This window comes from Ylistrum balloti, unplaced genomic scaffold (genome assembly GCF_031769215.1).
Source record: "Ylistrum balloti isolate Yb309-2 unplaced genomic scaffold, AGI_CSIRO_Ybal_v1 Utg371710, whole genome shotgun sequence".
Lineage (NCBI taxonomy): Eukaryota > Metazoa > Mollusca > Bivalvia > Pectinida > Pectinidae > Ylistrum > Ylistrum balloti.
Genome location: NW_026782861.1, coordinates 252,413 through 273,894, shown reverse-complemented (window position 1 = coordinate 273,894; position 21,482 = coordinate 252,413). Strand labels below are relative to the sequence as shown.

Sequence of the window (21,482 nt, the reverse complement as noted above, 5' to 3'; positions counted from 1 at the left end):
CACAGAGTAAGAATGGAGATCTATATATTTATATGAGATGTCAACAACATGTAACCTGACACAGAGTAAGAATGGAGATCTATATATTTATATGAGATGTCATGTAACCTGACACAGAGTAAGAATGGAGATCTGTATACACAGAGTATTTATATGAGATGTCAACAACATGTAACCTGACACAGAGTAAGAATGGAGATCTATATATTTATATGAGATGTCAACAACATGTAACCTGACACAGAGTAAGAATGGAGATCTATATATTTATATGAGATGTCAACAACATGAAACCTGACACAGAGTAAGAATGGAAGACTGGAGATCTATATATTTATATGAGATGTCAACAACATGTAACCTGACACAGAGTAAGAATGGAGATCTATATATTTATATGAGATGTCAACAACATGTAACCTGACACAGAGTAAGAATGGAGATCTATATATTTATATGAGATGTCAACAACATGTAACCTGACACAGAGTAAGAATGGAGATCTATATATTTATATGAGATGTCAACAACATGTAATCTGATATATATATGAGATGTCAACAACATGTAACCTATCTATATATTTATATGAGATGTCAACAACATGTAACCTGACACAGAGTAAGAATGGAGATCTATATATTTATATGAGATGTCAACAACATGTAACCTAACACAGAGTAAGAATGGAGATCTATATATTTATATGAGATGTCAACAACATGTAACCTGACACAGAGTAAGAATGGAGATCTATATATTTATATGAGATGTCAACAACATGTAACCTGACACAGAGTAAGAATGGAGATCTATATATTTATATGAGATGTCAACAACATGTAACCTGACACAGAGTAAGAATGGAGATCTATATATTTATATGAGATGTCAATACATGTAACCTGACACAAAGTAAGAATGGAGATCTATATATTTATATGAGATGTCAACAACATGTAACCTGACACAGAGTAAGAATGGAGATCTATATATTTATATGAGATGTCAACAACATGTAACCTGACACAGAGTAAGAATGGAGATCTATATATTTATATGAGATGTCAACAACATGTAACCTGACACAGAGTAAGAATGGAGATCTATATATTTATATGAGATGTCAACAACATGTAACCTGACACAGAGTAAGAATGGAGATCTATATATTTATATGAGATGTCAACAACATGTAACCTGACACAGAGTAAGAATGGAGATCTATATAGTTATATGAGATGTCAACAACATGTAACCTGACACAGAGTAAGAATGGAGATCTATATATTTATATGAGATGTCAACAACATGTAACCTGACACAGAGTAAGAATGGAGATCTATATATTTATATGAGATGTCAACAACATGTAACCTGACACAGAGTAAGAATGGAGATCTATATATTTATATGAGATGTCAACAACATGTAACCTGACACAGAGTAAGAATGGAGATCTATATATTTATATGAGATGTCAACAACATGTAACCTAACCAGAGTAAGAATTCTATATATTTATAGATGTCAACAACATGTAACCTGACACAGAGTAAGAATGGAGATCTATATGATATGAGATGTCAACAACATGTAACCTGTCACAGAGTAAGAATGGAGTTCTATATATTTATATGAGATGTCAACAACATGTAACCTGACACAGAGTAAGAATGGAGATCTATATATTTATATGAGATGTCAACAACATGTAACCTGACACAGAGTAAGAATGGAGATCTATATATGTTATATGATGTCATGTAACCTGACACAGACATGTAACCTGACACAGAGTAAGAATGGAGATCTATATATTTATATGAGATGTCAACAACATGTAACCTATATTTATATATGGAGATCTATATGAGATGTCAACAACATGTAACCTGACACAGAGTAAGAATGGAGATCTATATATTTATATGAGATGTCAACAACATGTAACCTGACACAGAGTAAGAATGGAGATCTATATATTTATATGAGATGTCAACAACATGTAACCTGACACAGAGTAAGAATGGAGATCTATATATTTATATGAGATGTCAACAACATGTAACCTGACACAGAGTAAGAATGGAGATCTATATATTTATATGAGATGTCAACAACATGTAACCTGACACAGAGTAAGAATGGAGATCTATATATTTATATGAGATGTCAACAACATGTAACCTGACACAGTAAGAATGGAGATCTATATATTTAGATGTCAACATAACCTGTCAACATACATGTAACCTGACACAGAGTAAATGAATGTATATATTATATGAGATGTCAACAACATGTAACCTGACACAGAGTAAGAATGGAGATCTATATATTTATATGAGATGTCAACAACATGTAACCTGACACAGAGTAAGAATGGAGATCTATATGAGATGTCAACAACATGTAACCTGACACAGAGTAAGAATGGAGATCTATATATTTAGATGACAACAACATGTAACCTGACACAGAGTAAGAATGGAGATCTATATATTTATATGAGATGTCAACAACATGTAACCTGACACAGAGTAAGAATGGAGATCTATATATTTATATGAGATGTCAACAACATGTAACCTGACACAGAGTAAGAATGGAGATCTATATATTTATATGAGATGTCAACAACATGTAACCTGACACAGACACAGAGTAAGAATGAGATGTCATATATTTATATGAGATGTCAACAACATGTAACCTGACACAGAGTAAGAATGGAGATCTATATATTTATATGAGATGTCAACAACATGTAACCTCACACAGAGTAAGAATGGAGATCTATATATTTATATGAGATGTCAACAACATGTAACCTGACACAGAGTAAGAATGGAGATCTATATATTTATATGAGATGTCAACAACATGTAACCTGACACAGAGTAAGAATGGAGATCTATATATTTATATGAGATGTCAACAACATGTAACCTGACACAGAGTAAGAATGGAGATCTATATGAGATGTCAACAACATGTAATCTGACACAGAGTATGAATGGAGATCTATATATTTATATGAGATGTCAACAACATGTAACCTGACACAGAGTAAGAATGGAGATCTATATATTTATATGAGATGTCAACAACATGTAACCTGACACAGAGTAAGAATATATATTTATATGAGATGTCAACAACATGTAACCTGACACAGAGTAAGAATCTATATATTTATATGAGATGTCAACAACATGTAACCTACACAGAGTATAGATCTATATATAGATGTCAACAACATGTAACCTGACACAGAGTAAGAATGGAGATCTATATATTTATATGAGATGTCAACAACATGTAACCTGACACAGAGTAAGAATGGAGATCTATATATTTATATGAGATGTCAACAACATGTAACCTGACACAGAGTAAGAATGGAGATCTATACGAGATGTCAACAACATGTAACCTGACACAGAGTAAGAATGGAGATCTATATGAGATGTCAACAACATGTAACCTGACACAGAGTAAGAATGGAGATCTATATGAGATGTCAACAACATGTAACCTGACACAGAGTAAGAATGGAGATCTATATATTTATATGAGATGTCAACAACATGTAACCTGACACAGAGTAAGAATGGAGATCTATATATTTATATGAGATGTCAACAACATGTAACCTGACACAGAGTAAGAATGGAGATCTATATGAGATGTCAACAACATGTAACCTGACACAGAGTAAGAATGGAGATCTATATGAGATGTCAACAACATGTAAGTGACACAGGTTGTTTTTCAGTGTGGATATAATGTACAAATGTTGTCTAATCATTGAATGAAATATTCCCTCCACAACCTTTTTTGTTTCCTTCTACAAAATTACATGTAGTCTTGCAGCATCACAATTTAAATAAACACAATATTCAAAACTAACATTAATTTTTTTTGCTGATTGTACTAATTACAAGTGTTAAATAATACATTTTGTTTTACTAACTAATTAACAAACTGAAATATGTAATCTGATGAAGTGATTTTAACAGAAAAATGAAGAAAATATCACTATTTCATTCGTCCTTAAAATTGCTGTATAACATTTCTATAAATAGACAGGTGATTGTCTGTATATATCTGGTCGATGAATCACATGTGATAGCCCAAAGGTCGCCAAATGTAAACATTTCATCTCTCTATACAAATATACTGTAGTATACTTTTTCGCTGTCTAACCCCACCTATGTACTAACAACTTATTTACAAGTCCACTTGTATCATTTGATTTACCTTGTGACCTTGTGTAAGTAAGTACATACATCAACGAAATATGTGTCATATAAAGCTTAGATTTAATAGTTTTGTTAGCTTGATCAAACACGTAGATGTGACTGTGGCCATCTCATACAATTTCAACAAAAAAAAAGAAATTCTAACTTTGAAATAAAAAAAAAAATTGACTACGAGATGAAATATAATCTTAACATTTATTTAAGCCCCGAGAAAGATTTGTTAAATAATAGTTAAGTCTTGTCATCTAGTGAAAAGTATTTGATATAAATGACAGCCCAGAGAGATGACAACCAGCAGCGCGTAAAACATAAATAAACGTTTTGAATATACTTACTACAGATAACAGGTGTAACAACTTGGTGTGATAAAATATAGTGATAAATGTATATATGTACAAAACACAGATGTTTTCTGTCAAAATTAAAAGGATGTACTCTATTTAAACAATACATATATAAACAATACAATTCCTAAAATGGATATTCATGTAAATTTTGAGCAATTTGGTAACTTAAAAACAGCCAGAGTCGATACTATAAAACAGAAACTGATTCTGAATCAAGGATGAAATACAGATTGGTCGTGCATTTAGTGACACAATAACATTTTTTCATTATTATTATTGTTATTAAGGAGAATAATTGAAATGACCAAAAGGATCGAGAGCCAGCTGCAGGTAGCCAAATTAAATCATGACTCCTGGAAATTGTCACATTGGTATATATATTCATGAGAACAGACCTAAAAACTTTATACGCCTGGAATTAATCAAATGTCTTGGTAATTTTCGTTAATGTCCCTGAAACACTGTCTGGTACAATTTCCCTGATTGGCCCATATCTAAGCTTTATACAGGCATATAACTGTATTGATTTTTCTTCCATAGCTATTTTTATCTATTGAATATTCTTGGATATCTAAGGTAGATAACAGAACAAAGTCACGTTTGAAGGATATGTTTTTATCACTCTGTTGATAACTCATGCAGAAATAATAGTTATGTAACGCTTCTTTTTATTGGATAATTTTCATGCTAGCCCAAAGATGGCGGACGTCTTTCCACTTGAGGCAGATGATTGACATTGGACAAATTTATTATTGTGACATGCTAAAATGTGTCATTGAAATGTGAAGTGGAGAGAATGATGATGTTACTCTTAGTGGCATGTTCTGATCGACTTTTGAGTTTGTCGTTTTTCTCAGAAAGTTGATACAAATGATACACTATGCCTAATCATTACGGTAGGCGAAATCGTCAATCCAGGGACCAACTTCTGCTGTAATACAACTATCACAACTAAACAAAGTTATATTACAAGGCATTATCTCCTACCTTTACTGGACAAATAATATAACACTGCCTCTCATGTTAAAACCCAAATTCATGATCTTATCTCCATTATATGCATGTAGACAAGCATACTGTCCCCTAAACATTACTCATAAACATTAGAAGAATTCTGATAAAGTGAAAACATACAATTAGACTTAAAAGGTCTTTCACTGTAAGTTGATTTGGGTCAAACCAAATCATATAGGATGAGTCAAAATGCTCTTTGGTCTCAAGGACTTTTTCAAATTCTATGACTTATGAACTCTGGGTGTGGGCTGTACCACAAATAGTTTTCACGTAAACTCTGGTCAATGGTCGTGAAGATCTCTCAAAGGCTCAGGATGAAATATTGAAGAGTGAATCATGATATGGCTTATTGAAAAATTACCAAATATAAATAGGAGTAAATTTTACATTTGTCACTATGACTTATAGTTAAGTAGAAGATAAAATAACAAATAAATACAGCTTTTCAAGAACTTTAACAATAAGACTGCAATTTACAAAGATAATGAAATAAACATATATGTAATTACATTCAAACAAACACTGTATATTGAAATACTTACGGGACATAATTCAAAACTCCAAAATCCACACTAAAATTTTTTCATGACAGGATAGCAATCTGTTGCTTCACAGCATTCACTGACATATGATTACGAGGTCAGATGATCATGAACACATCCACAAACCGATGTCAAACAGTATCAATATTAACAATCATACATTTCCACAGTATTAACCAATGGTCACAAACATAAAAACAATGACATGCCGATAATATCTGCATAGATACCAAGAATCACTCACTGAAACTGCACTGATTTTCAGACAAATATCTGTCAAAAACAAAATTTAAATCTAATTTACATTAGATATAAAATTTTGTCATAAATATCCCAACCCAGCCGACACTTTCACAGATGTTAGTTGTTTGTTACACCATGACACGCCTTTTTTCATTGAATACAAGCCACGATAAAGGGATATATATACTGGTAAACAGTCTAGATAACACATTGGCCATTACAAACACGTACCACTAACTTATACCCAAAGCCTGCCTAACAACTGCCTAACTGATAACAGGAATTTGAGGGCTTTAACCCTCGATACTGGTTAAGCCTTCCAAATCCTGTCTTCAATATTATATAGATTTTGCAATATTATTACATCGGATGGTTTTGTTTACATTATGACAGATTAATGTTTAAAATTGGGCCTTTTTCTTATGCATGGTAAACACAGGTTGTTTGCATTGTCGCAAGTAATTCGGAAACTTCTTCGAAAATATTTTGCCTGAAGCTAATGAACTGACAATGACATTGTTTTATCGATGACAATGAGTATGGAATATAAATGTATGTCGCTGCATATTAATCTAGAATTAATTACTCAATTAGCATGTAAAATTAATTATTATGGCTTTTATTATTAAATTGAAACGTTTTAACGAGTAACATGTCACATACCGTAAATATTCGCGTATAGTGCGCACTTTTTTAAGCTGAAACTGTCGTGTCAAAAAGGGGGTGCACACTATACGCAGGTACATGCCATTCCTGGGGTTATCATTCCCGAGTTCTGCATCCGCCATATTGGATTACCTCCCTTCACATAGTTATATGTAAAAGTCGTCGGTCTTATATGATAGTTTGGAGATAAAAACAACAAAAAAATAAAATAAAATAAATTTCGAATGTTTTAATCATCTGCCATTCACGCTAGCATTACGGTGAATCTATTTTTTTTTCGTTTCCCGTCGGTCTTACTATTGGTCGGGGCTATAGTAGTGTCTGAATTTCTGCCTCATTTTGATGATGTATCCGTGGAATTCAATGAATCCGGAAGTTTTTAGGCGATTGTCGTTCTGTTCATAAATCGGACAGCCCATCCCACCGATGCCAAAAGTTGGTGACCCCATGACCTCTCTTGATCTGCATGGTCCGTGCCTTGATATTTCACTCTGGAATGTCGAAGTGGCGACCGGCGGCACGAAACTCCAGTCTCTCGGCGTAGTCAAATGGCGTTCGCAGTTTCCCCATGTCGGTGTAAACAATCTATCATTAAATACCTTCGGATACCACAGGTACCATGAAAGATCATGGCTATACTGAACAAACCACCTGCTTTTATGGGGACAAGGTAGGATTGAAAATGTTCAGACAGTTAAAACAACATCGTTTTCTGACCAATAGTACACGTTCAGCCCAAGCCGGGTGTCATCAGTCTCCTCATACTCAACGTGTTAACTGTCAGTAACTGTTAATTATACAATCAGCCAAGCCTTTCATGCTTGTTAGATCACCTGGGTAAATTTGTTTACTTAAGGTAATTATATGTGTTAGGGTCACGCTCATTGTAGTTTCCTAATTATCAATGGATCAGACCACATCAAATGTTTTGTCGCAGTGACCAGTCAATTAATTTTTCTGTAGATTTTTTTTTTTAAATCTGATCTCCAAAAAGTACCTGCGCACTATACGCGAATATTTACGGTATTTGAATTTCAATCAATCTGCAAAAATAACCCTATCAAATCTGAACAAATCATGGTGGAACTTCAAATACATGACATGAATATTTGCTGAAAACTGAAGCAAGGGCCAATTATACATAACATCATTGTATGTAAACAAAGCATAGCTCTGCACCACCCTTCATATTTCATATGGGCGTTGAATAGCACTAAATCAAAACCTGCCTTTAAAATTTACCTGTATTCGTATACACTGAAGCATTTACCTGTGCATTCCATTGAAAACTTACCTGATGATGGTGTATTCATCGGGTATTCTACATTCACCTGTGAAACATGTGCAGAAGGCTGGTCTGAAAATGAAAGAAAAAAATTGTCCATTATTGAATTTGTTTTCTTTCAACATAATTATGAATTCAGCAAATTATGACCCAACAATTGAATTCACATTTCAAGTTATATTTGTCTCAGAGTCGGTTAATTCAATGATCTTGTCATGTTTCCTGTTATTACAACATAAGCACTATACAGATATCTACTTTTATATAATCTGGTGTCTAGATATTGTATTACATTGTATTAGGTATTGTATTACATTGTATGTTATTGTATTAGGTATTGTATTACATTGTATTAGGTATTGTATTATATTACATTGTATTAGGTATTGTATTACATTTAATAGGTATTGTATTACATTGTATGTTATTGTATTACATTGTATTAGGTATTGTATTATATTGTATGTTATTGTATTACATTTTATTAGGTATTGTATTACATTGTATTGGGTATTGTATTACATTGTATGTTATTGTATTACATTGTATTAGGTATTGTATTGTATTACATTGTATTAGGTATTGTATTACATTGTATTAGGTATTGTATACACCAGCTCTGTTAATCAAGGAATTTTATAGTTCAAAACCAGTATGACTGATTTGTTCTTTTCTAATTGTTTTTTCTTGTCTTTGTCCATACTCTTTTTTCATCTTGAAATTTTTTTTAAAAAACTATGTATGTATATCTAAAAGTGTACCCTGAGAGTAATTTTATATTTAGATATAATGTTAAGAATGCCGTAAAAATAATAATAATGAAAACCCCGTCAAAATCCGTCACCCCAGTGTCGAGTTATTAAAGCTTAAAGTTGTCGATTTTCACCTGTCCACCCAGACCTAATCAGCCGAATCGTCATTTCCGCAGAATCGAGGCTCTTCTACTCGTGACGTCATAAGTTCAACAGAAATGGCAGTCAACATGACTGACAGTGACGACACCGCAACTGAGAGCGATTTGAGCATAAGTTTTGAGGAGTCTGATTATGGTGTGAATGATATGTCTGAAGACGGAATCCAGCCCTACCGATTTGAACTGGAATTACAAGACGATGTATCCAGTGAGGAGGAAAATGACCCTTCGAAAAGTGACGATCGCTTGGGCAACATAGATTGGCACGTACTTCACTGGGTCTCACCAGTAGTCGTGAAAGTAGTCGAACAGTGAATCGTCGTTTCAAAGAAACCAAATAAAATTGGGTGTGGTTTTGGACTAATTTTACTATCTTCAAGTCTCGATCAACAATTTCTGACGTCGGGAAATCGCGTTTGTGCAAGACTATGCATACATTCACGAGGTGTCGGGAATTTTCTTACCGAAGAAGTTTCGTCCGAGGGGAATTTTTCTTTCCAGGGAATTTTCGTAGCACTATGGATATATATAGATAGGGTGTCAACAACCAATTATAACACCCTCCACTGTGTTAATAATAAAAATTTGATGTTTTAGAAGTTTAAACAATTATTTGACTGGTTTTTACCCTAGCACTGGTACGCGTCTGTTGTTAGCCGACAGGAGTGTCGCCTCACAGGTGTCACAATTGTTTTTTCCAGCCACAGAGGTGCTAATTACCTAACCTGGCACAGGTGTGATTATGAGTTTAGATGACATCTCTACACTGTGAACTGTGTTTTCAAATCAAGATTGGTGATCTTATTGTTATTTAATTAATAACTAAACAACATCGTCTGCTGGAAGATCTAAAAACCAAATACACCTTATACAAACAACATACACACATAACCAATTCTATAAATTCTAATAATTCTATTCTATACTATATAATAGTAGTATGAAAATTCTCGGTGTGTAAATTCCCGTGACCCATTCACGACTAGGCCTACTTTCACGTAAATAAACAAAGAAATTACCACGGAAAATCCCAAAATAGATCACAATCACATGTAGCACAGTAAAGACAATATGGCTGCATCAACAAAAGCGTTGAACTTATGACATCACAGGTTTGGGTGCCCGAAAACGAGGTCAACGCCTCTCAGCCAAAGGTGTGTTTTTCAGAGAAGTCGCAATTTCTCAGTAACGGAACATTCCACGGCATTCGCGTTTTCGGCAGAGTGTATTTTATGTGCAGAACTATTTTTCAAGGTCAACATAGCTGACCTCTCAGGGTACACTTTAATAATAGTATAATTTAATAATATATATAATAAGTTTACATCTAGCAGTAATATGTGCATATCATTACTGAAACCAAACTTTGTGGGTCAAACTTTGTTTTGTTTATCTTTAAGGAGATTTTTCTTAAAAATCTGATACAGAAAAAGAAGTACCATGATGACTTAAATTCCAAGCCCTAAAACAACATATCATCTGATAGTGTATTTATAGGGACTTGTGGCATGCAGAGATGTAAATATATATATATGTGAGTGTAGTAGATGTAAGGTATATAGGCCAAGGACCATGAAGTAGATCCTGTTAAAATAGTACCTAGATTATCAAAGATTTCCATGTGTTTATGTAGTGATGACCTCTCCACCCACAGAACAGGGGATTAAGATACAGCAGCTGGCATTAAGAAGCCTGGTGTCTGGTTAGGTTATTAAAGGAAAAGCACGAAAGTAGAATTCTAGGATCTTTTTTTAATATATAACTATTTCTTAAATTCACTTTTTAAAATCAAAATTACAAAAGATCTGAGACATGAGTGCCTCTATGTTCATAAAGCATTCAGTCTAGACAAGCTGAGTCACTTGAGCCAGTATAGTGAAACCTGTTCATATGTAAATTAATACCATTGTTTCACATACCGGTAAATAGTATTGGCAACATTGACCTTGGCACTCCAAATCCTGTTTATTCTAATACAACGTATATTAATGTTAATACATGCATGTACTTGATATTTGTACTTTTATGGAAATCAGTCAGCCCCCCCAAAAAAATGGAGTCAGTTTATATAACATGACATTGTTGTCGTGGTGAATGATACACATAAAGAACATAAAAAAAAATTGGAATTTTCTTATTTGGTTGTAACGATTGAAATCAAACACATGGTACATAGTATTCCTTGTATATAACTATAATTCTTACTGAAATTTAATCCTGAAATCAATTTTAATTCTCCCGAGTACATTTCTGCAAATAAGTTGAAAATAATGAGAATCCTGTCAACAGAATCAGAACTTGTCCTGTGACCAGGGTCCAGGATGGCAAGACCAGGGCATTCAGCTAATAATAATTGCCAGAGGGCAATGTAGATATATAATCCACAGATTGATGTAGACAATAAACAGTGTATATCATTGCCAGCCTCTGTATAAACAGATTAATGCTTTATCCTACTACTGACACCTAAACATATACCTCTGGGAGATGGCTGTAGGCATCTGTGGAACTTTTCACACTACCTAAATCATGTCTATATATACCAAGTATTGATAACTTACGATAACCTAAAACAAATCTGAACCTTAACAATAGTGATCATATAGAGTTGAAACTTGTTGTCTCAAAATCACTCGAGTCTAAATTCCATCTGAGTTGAAATAATTTTCAAGTTCCAATTTTTTCCCTTCTATATCTTTGTAATTTCTGTTGAGTTGAAGCCATTTTTCAGTCCCTTCAATTGTAAAGCAAGGGAAAAGTCATGCATTGTATTGACAGTGCAAGACATACAAACTGAATCAGTCAGTATTCCAGAAAGCTTCAACAGGATCTGGTTATGTTATCCATATCTTAAGATCTAGATATTTTTTTTAACCACAATCTTAATACTAATATTGGATTTGAATTTTATTATATTTTCATTGTTCATACAATCTTAACAGGTAAACCAAACAATTATTACTAACTGTTATTATTCGAAATCATAAAACCTGCTTAGATAGTAGCAAAGATTACATAGTCTCCTCAAGTATTTTTAGCCTTTTTTTCAACCTCATTTATCAAACCAATAAAAAAACATTTCAATAGTGCAGATTATTTCATGTTATTAATTAGCATTTAAAGAATTGTTTTTGTTATATAAAATGGTCTGCTAGAAAGCAAAATATATCCCAAATGATGTGAAATCAATGGTAGCAGAATTTCCTGTAACCCCTTCCAGGTTACATCACCATTTTTCCTTTTCTCAGTACGACAATCTTGTCCCACTCTATAGTCCAGACCTGGTGATCATCTAGCGATAATAACACATTAATGTCAGATTACCTTTGTTTTGACCACATAACATCAATAACACAAATCAGCTGATAACATGGACAGAACACAACAAATGTGTATCTAGTGTTAAATGAATACTTAAGTACACACTATCTTCACAGCTTTATTAAAGGCTCTGTGATGCCAAGATATTTTGTTTTTATTTCTTTTAAGGAAGGAGATGCGATTGTATTTATTCATGAAGAATTTAACATGGTTTTAAGTTAAAGGTTCTATAACTGGTTTTTAGAACCAAACTATTATTTAATCTAGGTAACCATGGTAATTCAGGACGAATTCCCTATATATAGACACAATACATGTGTTGAGAGCTTGAGCTAGATGGAGGCTGTGATTTAATTCGCTGACATTAGTATGGAACAATACTTGCTGATGTTAAATTGCCATTACAGTCTTGAAGAACCAGCTGGACTGCCAAGCTACCTTGTCACTGTTACACTATAAAAATGGTGAGCATAAGCCATCGATTAGTAACTTCCATTTTTACAGTCTGCATATTTCGGCCACAAGACAGCTAGAACCCAAAGCTTCCCTAACAGGGGTGAACACTCAACTAAAGGCCATAAGGCAGTGACATATCAATAAAGACATTAGGTAAAAAGTTTACATTTCAAAGGGCCGGTTTCCAAAACGGCCCCTTCTCTGATTCAAATTTCCTGTTGGTGGTGCATTGCCCATGCTGTTGTGGTCACAAATCTATAAAGTATAAAGATTTAGGTCACTTGGTTTGTTTTTTATGGCTCCTCAAAGTTGTACCTTTCAGAAGCTGTCTAAGTGTTGATAAAATGTGCATGTTATGTAAAATATTAATGAAAATCTAATCAAATGATAGTCACTGTAAAGAATACATTCATGGCATGATTGTGACAAAAAATCATGTTTCCATCGTGCCATTTGGCTGTTTTATGGAAGAAACAATCTCAAAAATGCCATTTTCGATGATAACATTTTAGACACAAAAATTTTTGTTTTTTAGAGAATACACCCTTTTATGGGCGTTGGATGCAAACCAATTTTTATTCTATTAAATAGTACGTAATATGCTATTGATGAGAGGAAAAATCATCAAAATGTAAGTGGTGGAACATTTTCAAATGTTGGGTTGAATTAGCCTAATTGCCAAATTTCGACTTTCTTTAGATAATTAACAAAAAAACGAGAGTATTTGCTCGGTATGTTGAGAATATGTACACAGATATGAAAAAAAGTGAGAGAAACACTTTTTCATAAAAAAATCCAAGATGGCTACTTCGCAAGTCCCCGTGGTTGAAGACATTGGCTGACAAATAGACAGAACAACAAACAAAACGTGTTCCTTATGATTTTGGTTGGTTTTCACATTTACAGGAGTGTTCATAGCTACGGACGATTGTATAATACCTATATTTATAAGTTTGGTTAGTCACATGGTAACGGGGATCTTTCATATCGAGCCCCAAACATACTTTGGACATATGCACTCTGTTGCCGCATGGAAAACTCTTTCAAGTTTTGTCGGAATTTCTTTACCTGTGGTTGTAATGGTCGAGGGTTTTCCAGCGTCCTGTAATACCCAAGGTAGTACAAGATACTGGAGATGTGCGCACACATTCCCATCGTTCTCTCTCCAACTGGGCACTGGCAGTAGTAGTTCTTTATTGGGGCCTCAACATCGGGTGAAACGGTGAACCATATCCAAACGTTATATTTCGTTTGGCTTTTGTGTCAAGAATGTATTTGACATCGGAGAAGGTCTGGGGAGTGCTGGTAAAGCCACACCTCATAGTCGCCGTCATCACTTAAATGTTCGGCGATGTAACCAGGAGCCAGAGATATCTGATACGTCCCACACGTAATGGTTCTCAAGTAATCAAGATCGAGACGGGGAAACAGTACTTTATTTATTTATTTTTTTTTTTTTACATCATAAAACTGTCATGAAAATATCCGCTCTGATATTCAATATAAAAGTTTGTATATAATAAGCTATATAATAGGGTTTCAGACAAGGTTGTTACTCATTTCCCCTTTTCTTTCAATTTACAAACACATTCAGGCGGCGATATGAGAACGTTCCACCACATGGAATTAGCTGATTTTTGGTACACATATGAAACAAGTAAAGCTCTATCCGATTTTCTGATGGAAATTTGCATCCAAAACTATATAACGGGAGAAAATTGCAAATTTATGGCATTTTCTTCATAATTGTGTCTCTGCAAGTGCATTTTCATCCGAGAATATTTTCTTTTTATGTTTTATGAATAAACACGATGTTTTGAAAATATTTATCAAAAGAAATTTATACTATGTTGCGAATTATAATTTCGAGATAACCTTTTATTTACAAACTTATGTCTTTGATGCTGAAATTGACAACTTTATAAAAATACATTTTCACTGAAATTATGAAATCTGGGTGTCGGAAAGGTGTAAAATTATTTTTCGGAAAAGAAAAAAACAGTAGTTGAGCTAGATAAGAAATTATACGGGGTCAGGCTCCTATGGAGAATTAACATTACTGGAAACAGGCCCTTTGGTCACCTTTTATGATCATACTTTGGGGTCAGTAAGTACAAGTTTGGCACTAATTAAGTTACACCTAAACAGTGATGGAGAATTCCACATTTTCGTAATCCATATTGTTTAAACGAGCCTCACGATAAGCAGACAATATGTCTGGCATCTCAGTATCCGAGTCTTGGGAAACTAAGCGCTCTCTACTTTTCGAAGAAGATTCCTATGTTGTGAAACAATTCTCCAGCAATTAAACTGGTGTTTGGCAACAAAAGAATCTTTCCTTTTTGATCGAGATCATTTGGTTTATTTAAACCTTTCAAGGCATAACAACAACATACATGGCATAACAACATACATCTATTATGCAAGCATTATATATTGCGGGCATTTCAGTGTGTAGTTTATCAAATAAAGTCAATCTATAATAAGAATGGGAGACTAAGTAAGATGGTTATTTACTAGCATGAATCATGTTCTTGGACTCCTTAGGTGTACTGAAGTGTACTTACATTGAACAATTCACCAATATTGTTATGACCATCAACATGAAATTGCACTTCTGTATCAAGAACTGGCTATGTTATACACTATACACTACATGGAATATTTACGCTAACTGTCATAACCTTTTGACATTATACTACCAAGAAATATTAACCTGCACACTTAAACTGACATATTTATGACAAAGTGACCGTCCCATTAATGTTAAGTGTCCCTTATGTCCAACTATATAGCTATATGTCACTTCTATACACTGACCTTTATAAACGGTGATGACCACTACATACGTCTTGGTGGCTGACCTTTAGGCATTACGTACACAAATCTAAACTGACCACTGTCCTGGTCAGTGATAACTCCAAATGATCTCCAATTACTACCAATTACTTGTGGTCAATTGACCATTCACAATTAGGTGCAAGCTTTTACATGATTACTACAAATCATAGTATACTGATGTATACAACAGTATTCATACACTTAGGGTGTATGCTACAATGCACATTTGAATTCTATTAATTAGTAAGAGTAATCTCCTCTTTTCCTAAACTTATTGCCATATTTCAGCATCTAATAAGTGTTAACATTACCAATCAAAGATGAATTCCAGTATGATTTCTATCCTTTATCTGCTACTTTATACCACCCCCTACCTTTATCTGCTACTTTATACCACCCCCTACCTTTACCTGCTACTTTATATCACCCCCTACCTTTATCTGCTACTTTATACCACCCCCTACCTTTACCTGCTACTTTATATCACCCCCTACCTTTACCTGCTACTTTATATCACCCCCTACCTTTACCTGCTACTTTATATCACCCCCTACCTTTACCTGCTACTTTATATCACCCCCTACCTTTACCTGCTACTTTATATCACCCCCTACCTTTACCTGCTACTTTATATCACCCCCTACCTTTACCTGCTACTTTATACCACCCCCTACCTTTACCTGCTACTTTATACCACCCCCTACCTTTATCTGCTACTTTATACCACCACCTCCCCCACCCTACCTTTACCTGCTACTTTATACCACCTCCTGCATTAACCTGCTACTTTATACCCCCACCCCCACCCCTCTCAAGTCACCTAAAAATTCCTAATAAAAATTACTATAGTATGAAGATTAAGATTCATCAAATTTTGTTTGCAAAATTTTGATATGCCTATGCAAATATCTGGTTGTCATTTTGCTATGCAGTAAAACCAAAGAAGTGTGTAATTGTGCAAAAAAGAAAACGGGAACAGACAAACAACAATGAGGTCAGTAAATCCAATGAGAAATTCCTTTTGACAAGTGTCACATGCATTGAGTTTCATATTCTGTATTTTGGTTGCATGTCAACACATACATTTTTAACACTAAACTACCACAAAATGTTTTGAAGCAATTGAGCAATGTTTTTTTTTCTTTTAATTTCAAATTAAAACTGTGGAGTATTGTTATCATTCTTGCAACTGTGAAGTAATCCATTTATTTCCAAGAGAAATTATCAATACACAAGCTTATTGTCTACACATTTCCGTGCCTATTTCATATACACAAACAATATTCCCTATATACTTTGACGGTAGAGTGAAAATGTCAGACAGGTTAATCATTTATTCAGTGATTAACAATGCATGATTTATGTATTCTGTTCAGCACTGCACATGTAGAGTGCTGAATATATATAAATGGAGATCTGCAATTAGCTCAGTTATGTCATAAATATGTGATCCCTGTCAGCATTCTCTCATATAAACCATAATGCTGTCTGTCAGTGGAGCAGTTGGCAGTGCTCTTTTCATCTTATTTCCTAAACTACTACTGGCTTGTTGATGTTTCATGACTGTACACATGGAAAATATGGAATGTATTTTTTTTCCAATATTTCCTGTTTTTGTGTTTTGTTATTTGGTAAAATCACATTATCTTTCAAAGATTCTTGCTGTAATAAATACCATTAAGTATGTTTTTCTAGCAAGAGAAATATCTACGTAAAAGACTTTGAAATATGTATAACAGTTATAACAAAAAATTGATCTTAACTGAAAACGTCAAACTGTCGTTATCTTATATAACATTTATATATTGTTACAAAATGATTTGAAATTTGAAATTGTTATATTGTTCATTTTGTCTTTTTCCGCTATCCAAATTTAATGCCTTTTCCAGATTACGCTCTAAATTTCCATATCTTAGAAATTTACGACATATTTGAAATGGTATTTTGAATCAATGTGTTTATGACTGGGACTAGATGTAAATGTTTTATGTTAAAAGTAATATACACTTTCTGTGTAATTGATGATCTCAGATAGTACTGAAGCTCATTCATGCGAAAAGCATAAGCCTGTTTCATTCAAATTTAACCAACTGACAAGTGCTTCATGTATTTAATACAACAGATGTCCTTGAACACTCTGATATCAGTTTTTAGCTGCATCTTACAGCCTGCAATATTTGATAGACAAGTTACACACACTTTGACAAAATCTCATTTCATCTAATAAAAATTTCCAAATTCATTTTTGTATGAAAACACATTTTTGGATATTTCTGGTACACTGTCACAGATATTACAGAATACTCATTGCAGCCTAACTAGATAGGATGATTAGTAAATGGCAACCACCTTTGGGATCTTTTTTTTTAAATTTTAACCTCAGCAACATTTTTCTTTATGTCTCCCTATATCTATCCCTGCGAGGAAGCTTTGGGATTTGACCCATGAAAGTCTGAAAGTCAGTTTTAACTCTTGTTTAATATTCAGCCGTTTGGAAATTGATTTGACCATTGTCAATGTAATAAGACTGGGTGTTTTATCCTAATGGCTGTTTTTCGGCAGTAAACTTCAGTGAGATAACCCTACAATTGAACTTGGCATCAGGTCTGTACGATCACAAAGAGTTAAACACAAGCATGCCCTGCCTTCCAAAACACACATACAGCTCACACACATGGGAGGCCATCCTTATGATGTCCATAGCTCTTGATAGGATGCTTGTAAAACATCATAAACCAAACCCAATGTAATAATACCGTACAATAATAAATAAATTGTTATTTTTCTTTTTGCGAAATATTACATATCAAAATTTTGACACCAGGACTGGCATCACATTCTCCCATCCGTTTCTGTCAATGAAGTGTCCTGACTACAAACGTTACCAGAAATATTGTGTCAACTATTATATTTGTCCAACCCTTGTATTGATATTTTTATGTAGATCATCTTTCATCGTTAATGATTTTTTAATGAAGGTATCATATCGTAAAACATTCTCAGTATATTGCATATTTTGAGTCATGGCTGCAAAATAAGTTTTTAGGTAACAGAACTACAGTGGCAAACACATGTTTCCTGAACATTTTTGGAGTAATTCATTAAAAACTGTCTCTTTGTTTCCCTCTTTTTTGAGTTCATGAAATATTACAAAGTAAAAATACAAAGTAAAAAATGAAAGTAATATGGTGGTTTTCTAAAATTTTCTTGTAAGCAAAACAGCATGGTTTTTCCATCATCATCATCATCATCATCATCATCATCATCATCATCATCATCATTATCATCATCATCATCACCACCACCACCACCACCACCATCATAAAAATCATCATCATCATCATCATCATCATCATCATCATCATCATCATCATCATCATCATCATCACTATGATCATCATCAATCATCATCATCACTATGATCATCATCATCATCATCATCATCATCATCATCACATGTGTGTACTCTGCACTACTATATATGTAGAGTCATTTTTGTTTTTATATTAACAATGAATAATTTATCCTGTGAGGAAATCACACTTCCTGAATGACATTAGAAAAAATACACATCATGTTTCAATTTCATCGATTGCTGCTTGCCCAATAAATTCACACGAACATGACTTCAACAGATTAGACGATAAATATCAGCCGAACCAAATGATCACAATATTAAATTCAAGTGTTTTTCAATAAATCTATACAAATAATTTGGTGATTTTATTCTCTTTACAATCCATACAGAAGCCAAACACTGTAAAGGGAGATAACTTCAAAAAAACTCTTTTCACTTTATTCCTAAAAATACCTGAAATTTACCTGTGCAATATTGATTATCAGTTCTGTAATGATCAAAGGCTTTTAAATAATGTTATATTTTTCCGGTGCTACTTTCTCTTCACTTTTCCTCTAGAAATTAACTGTCATTTCAGAAATATATTGCATAATTTGATAACTGAATTATAATATGATTCATTAGTATTGACAACATGTATGTAGGATCCAAAAATAAAATTAAACCCAGTCAAACAAATATATGTTGAATACAGATATTGAATTTGATTTAATTTTCAGATACAAATCACAGATACAACTTTATATTAACAATGAAATATATTCCAATTAATAACTAGATAAATCTATTTTTACACCAAATTCAAGTGGTGTCATAACAGGAAATATAAGTTGACTTAGTCTGCGCTTTTTTGGAGAAAGATGCCAACAAGTACTTCATAAAAGAAAAGTGGCAGTATATATCTATACTTAAGGTTTAAGTGTACAGCAATCACACAACCGTGCTGTCCCTTTACATACATTTGTAGTTTGTCTAGTGTAAATCTAGAATAATAATCAGCATGTCAACAGCTTTAATTTGGCACCAGAACAATTAAATATTCTATCATTTAGTAAATATATGAATTATTACACATCTGATGCAATGACATGTATAGGCCTTGACTATAATCAAACAGAAACTGTATTTTGTAATAAACAATCTATGTGTTATCATAATGTATATCCAGAATCAACAAAGAACAGGTCTGTAAAAAGTTGGATCATATTTCAAATGTCAATTTATCATGAACTTGTTTTTTAGGCCACTGTAAAAAACAAATAGACCTAGCCTATGTATAAACAACTTGAACATTAGTTCCAATATTATAAGTATTTGTTTTTCTTATTGGCATTAAAAAACAAAATCGTGGAAGATACTTTTTTTTCATAAACATGTATATGTTGAAAACGAAACACAAATCACATAGCTCTTGCAACAAGTCTTCGTGTGTTCACTGTTTTGACACGACTGTCAAAATAATAGTTTTTAAAGTCCAACAACGTTTCCAAACAAAAGGGGACTGAAGAACTCTAGAGAAATAGTAAAGCACTCAAGTTTATGTAAGGCGTAGAAACAGACCAATATCTCATTTCATGTACATAGCATGTACCGCTACGACAACGTTTCGATACGGCCGAATACACACCGACAACAATATTTTTCTTTCACGGAAGAATGCTATTTCATGGACTCAGCCAGTACTTTGACTTACCTTGCTCACCAGTATGCATTTCAAACCCTATGGGTTCCATGGCGCCTGGTTAGGGTGAATGTCCCTTAGTCACACCCAAAACACACTGACACAACGCGTTCGCTTTTGAGAGGTCACAGATTTCAGACTCAGCAACAGCCGCTGCTTGACGCTCGTGTCTTTTTCTCGTTTGTGATCACGTTTGTATGAAAACTGTCGCGCTAACTACACACATCACATCACTGTAGCAGTCGCTGTGGTGCTGATAATATACACAGCCATTTCGACATATCAAATATAATAAGTGCTTATGAAAACAGGTTCTCTCGATCCACACCCAAAGCGAGTGAAGAAGCTTGCACGGTGGCAATAGGTGGCGCTTTCCCTGGGTTTTCTTTTCTTTCCGGGAGTTCTCGAAATCTTTCATTACCTAAGGATGATAACGTCCGCGATGGAAAAAATCCAATTGTTTATCTATTTATAGAATTTATCATCACCTGAAAATGAAAGTAGGCCAACTCAATCTTCCTTAATTACAGGTATTACTTTGTTTGTA

The 21,482-nt window shown here is 33.7% G+C and overlaps 1 protein-coding gene across 1 annotated transcript in view; it reads right to left on the bottom strand.

Moving 5' to 3' along the window:
• The window catches only part of LOC132563402 (anoctamin-4-like), a 76,052-nt gene extending 54,904 nt beyond the window's left edge, over positions 1 to 21,148 (bottom strand). Inside the window, exons 1-2 of the mRNA XM_060228164.1 lie at positions 20,948 to 21,148; positions 8,375 to 8,437 (exon numbers count right to left, since the gene is read on the bottom strand). Of these exons, the coding sequence (XP_060084147.1) occupies positions 8,375 to 8,437; positions 20,948 to 20,987 (103 nt within the window). The 5' untranslated portion in view covers positions 20,988 to 21,148. The remainder of the gene's footprint in view (positions 1 to 8,374; positions 8,438 to 20,947) is intronic.
• Positions 21,149 to 21,482: the final 334 nt, after the last annotated feature.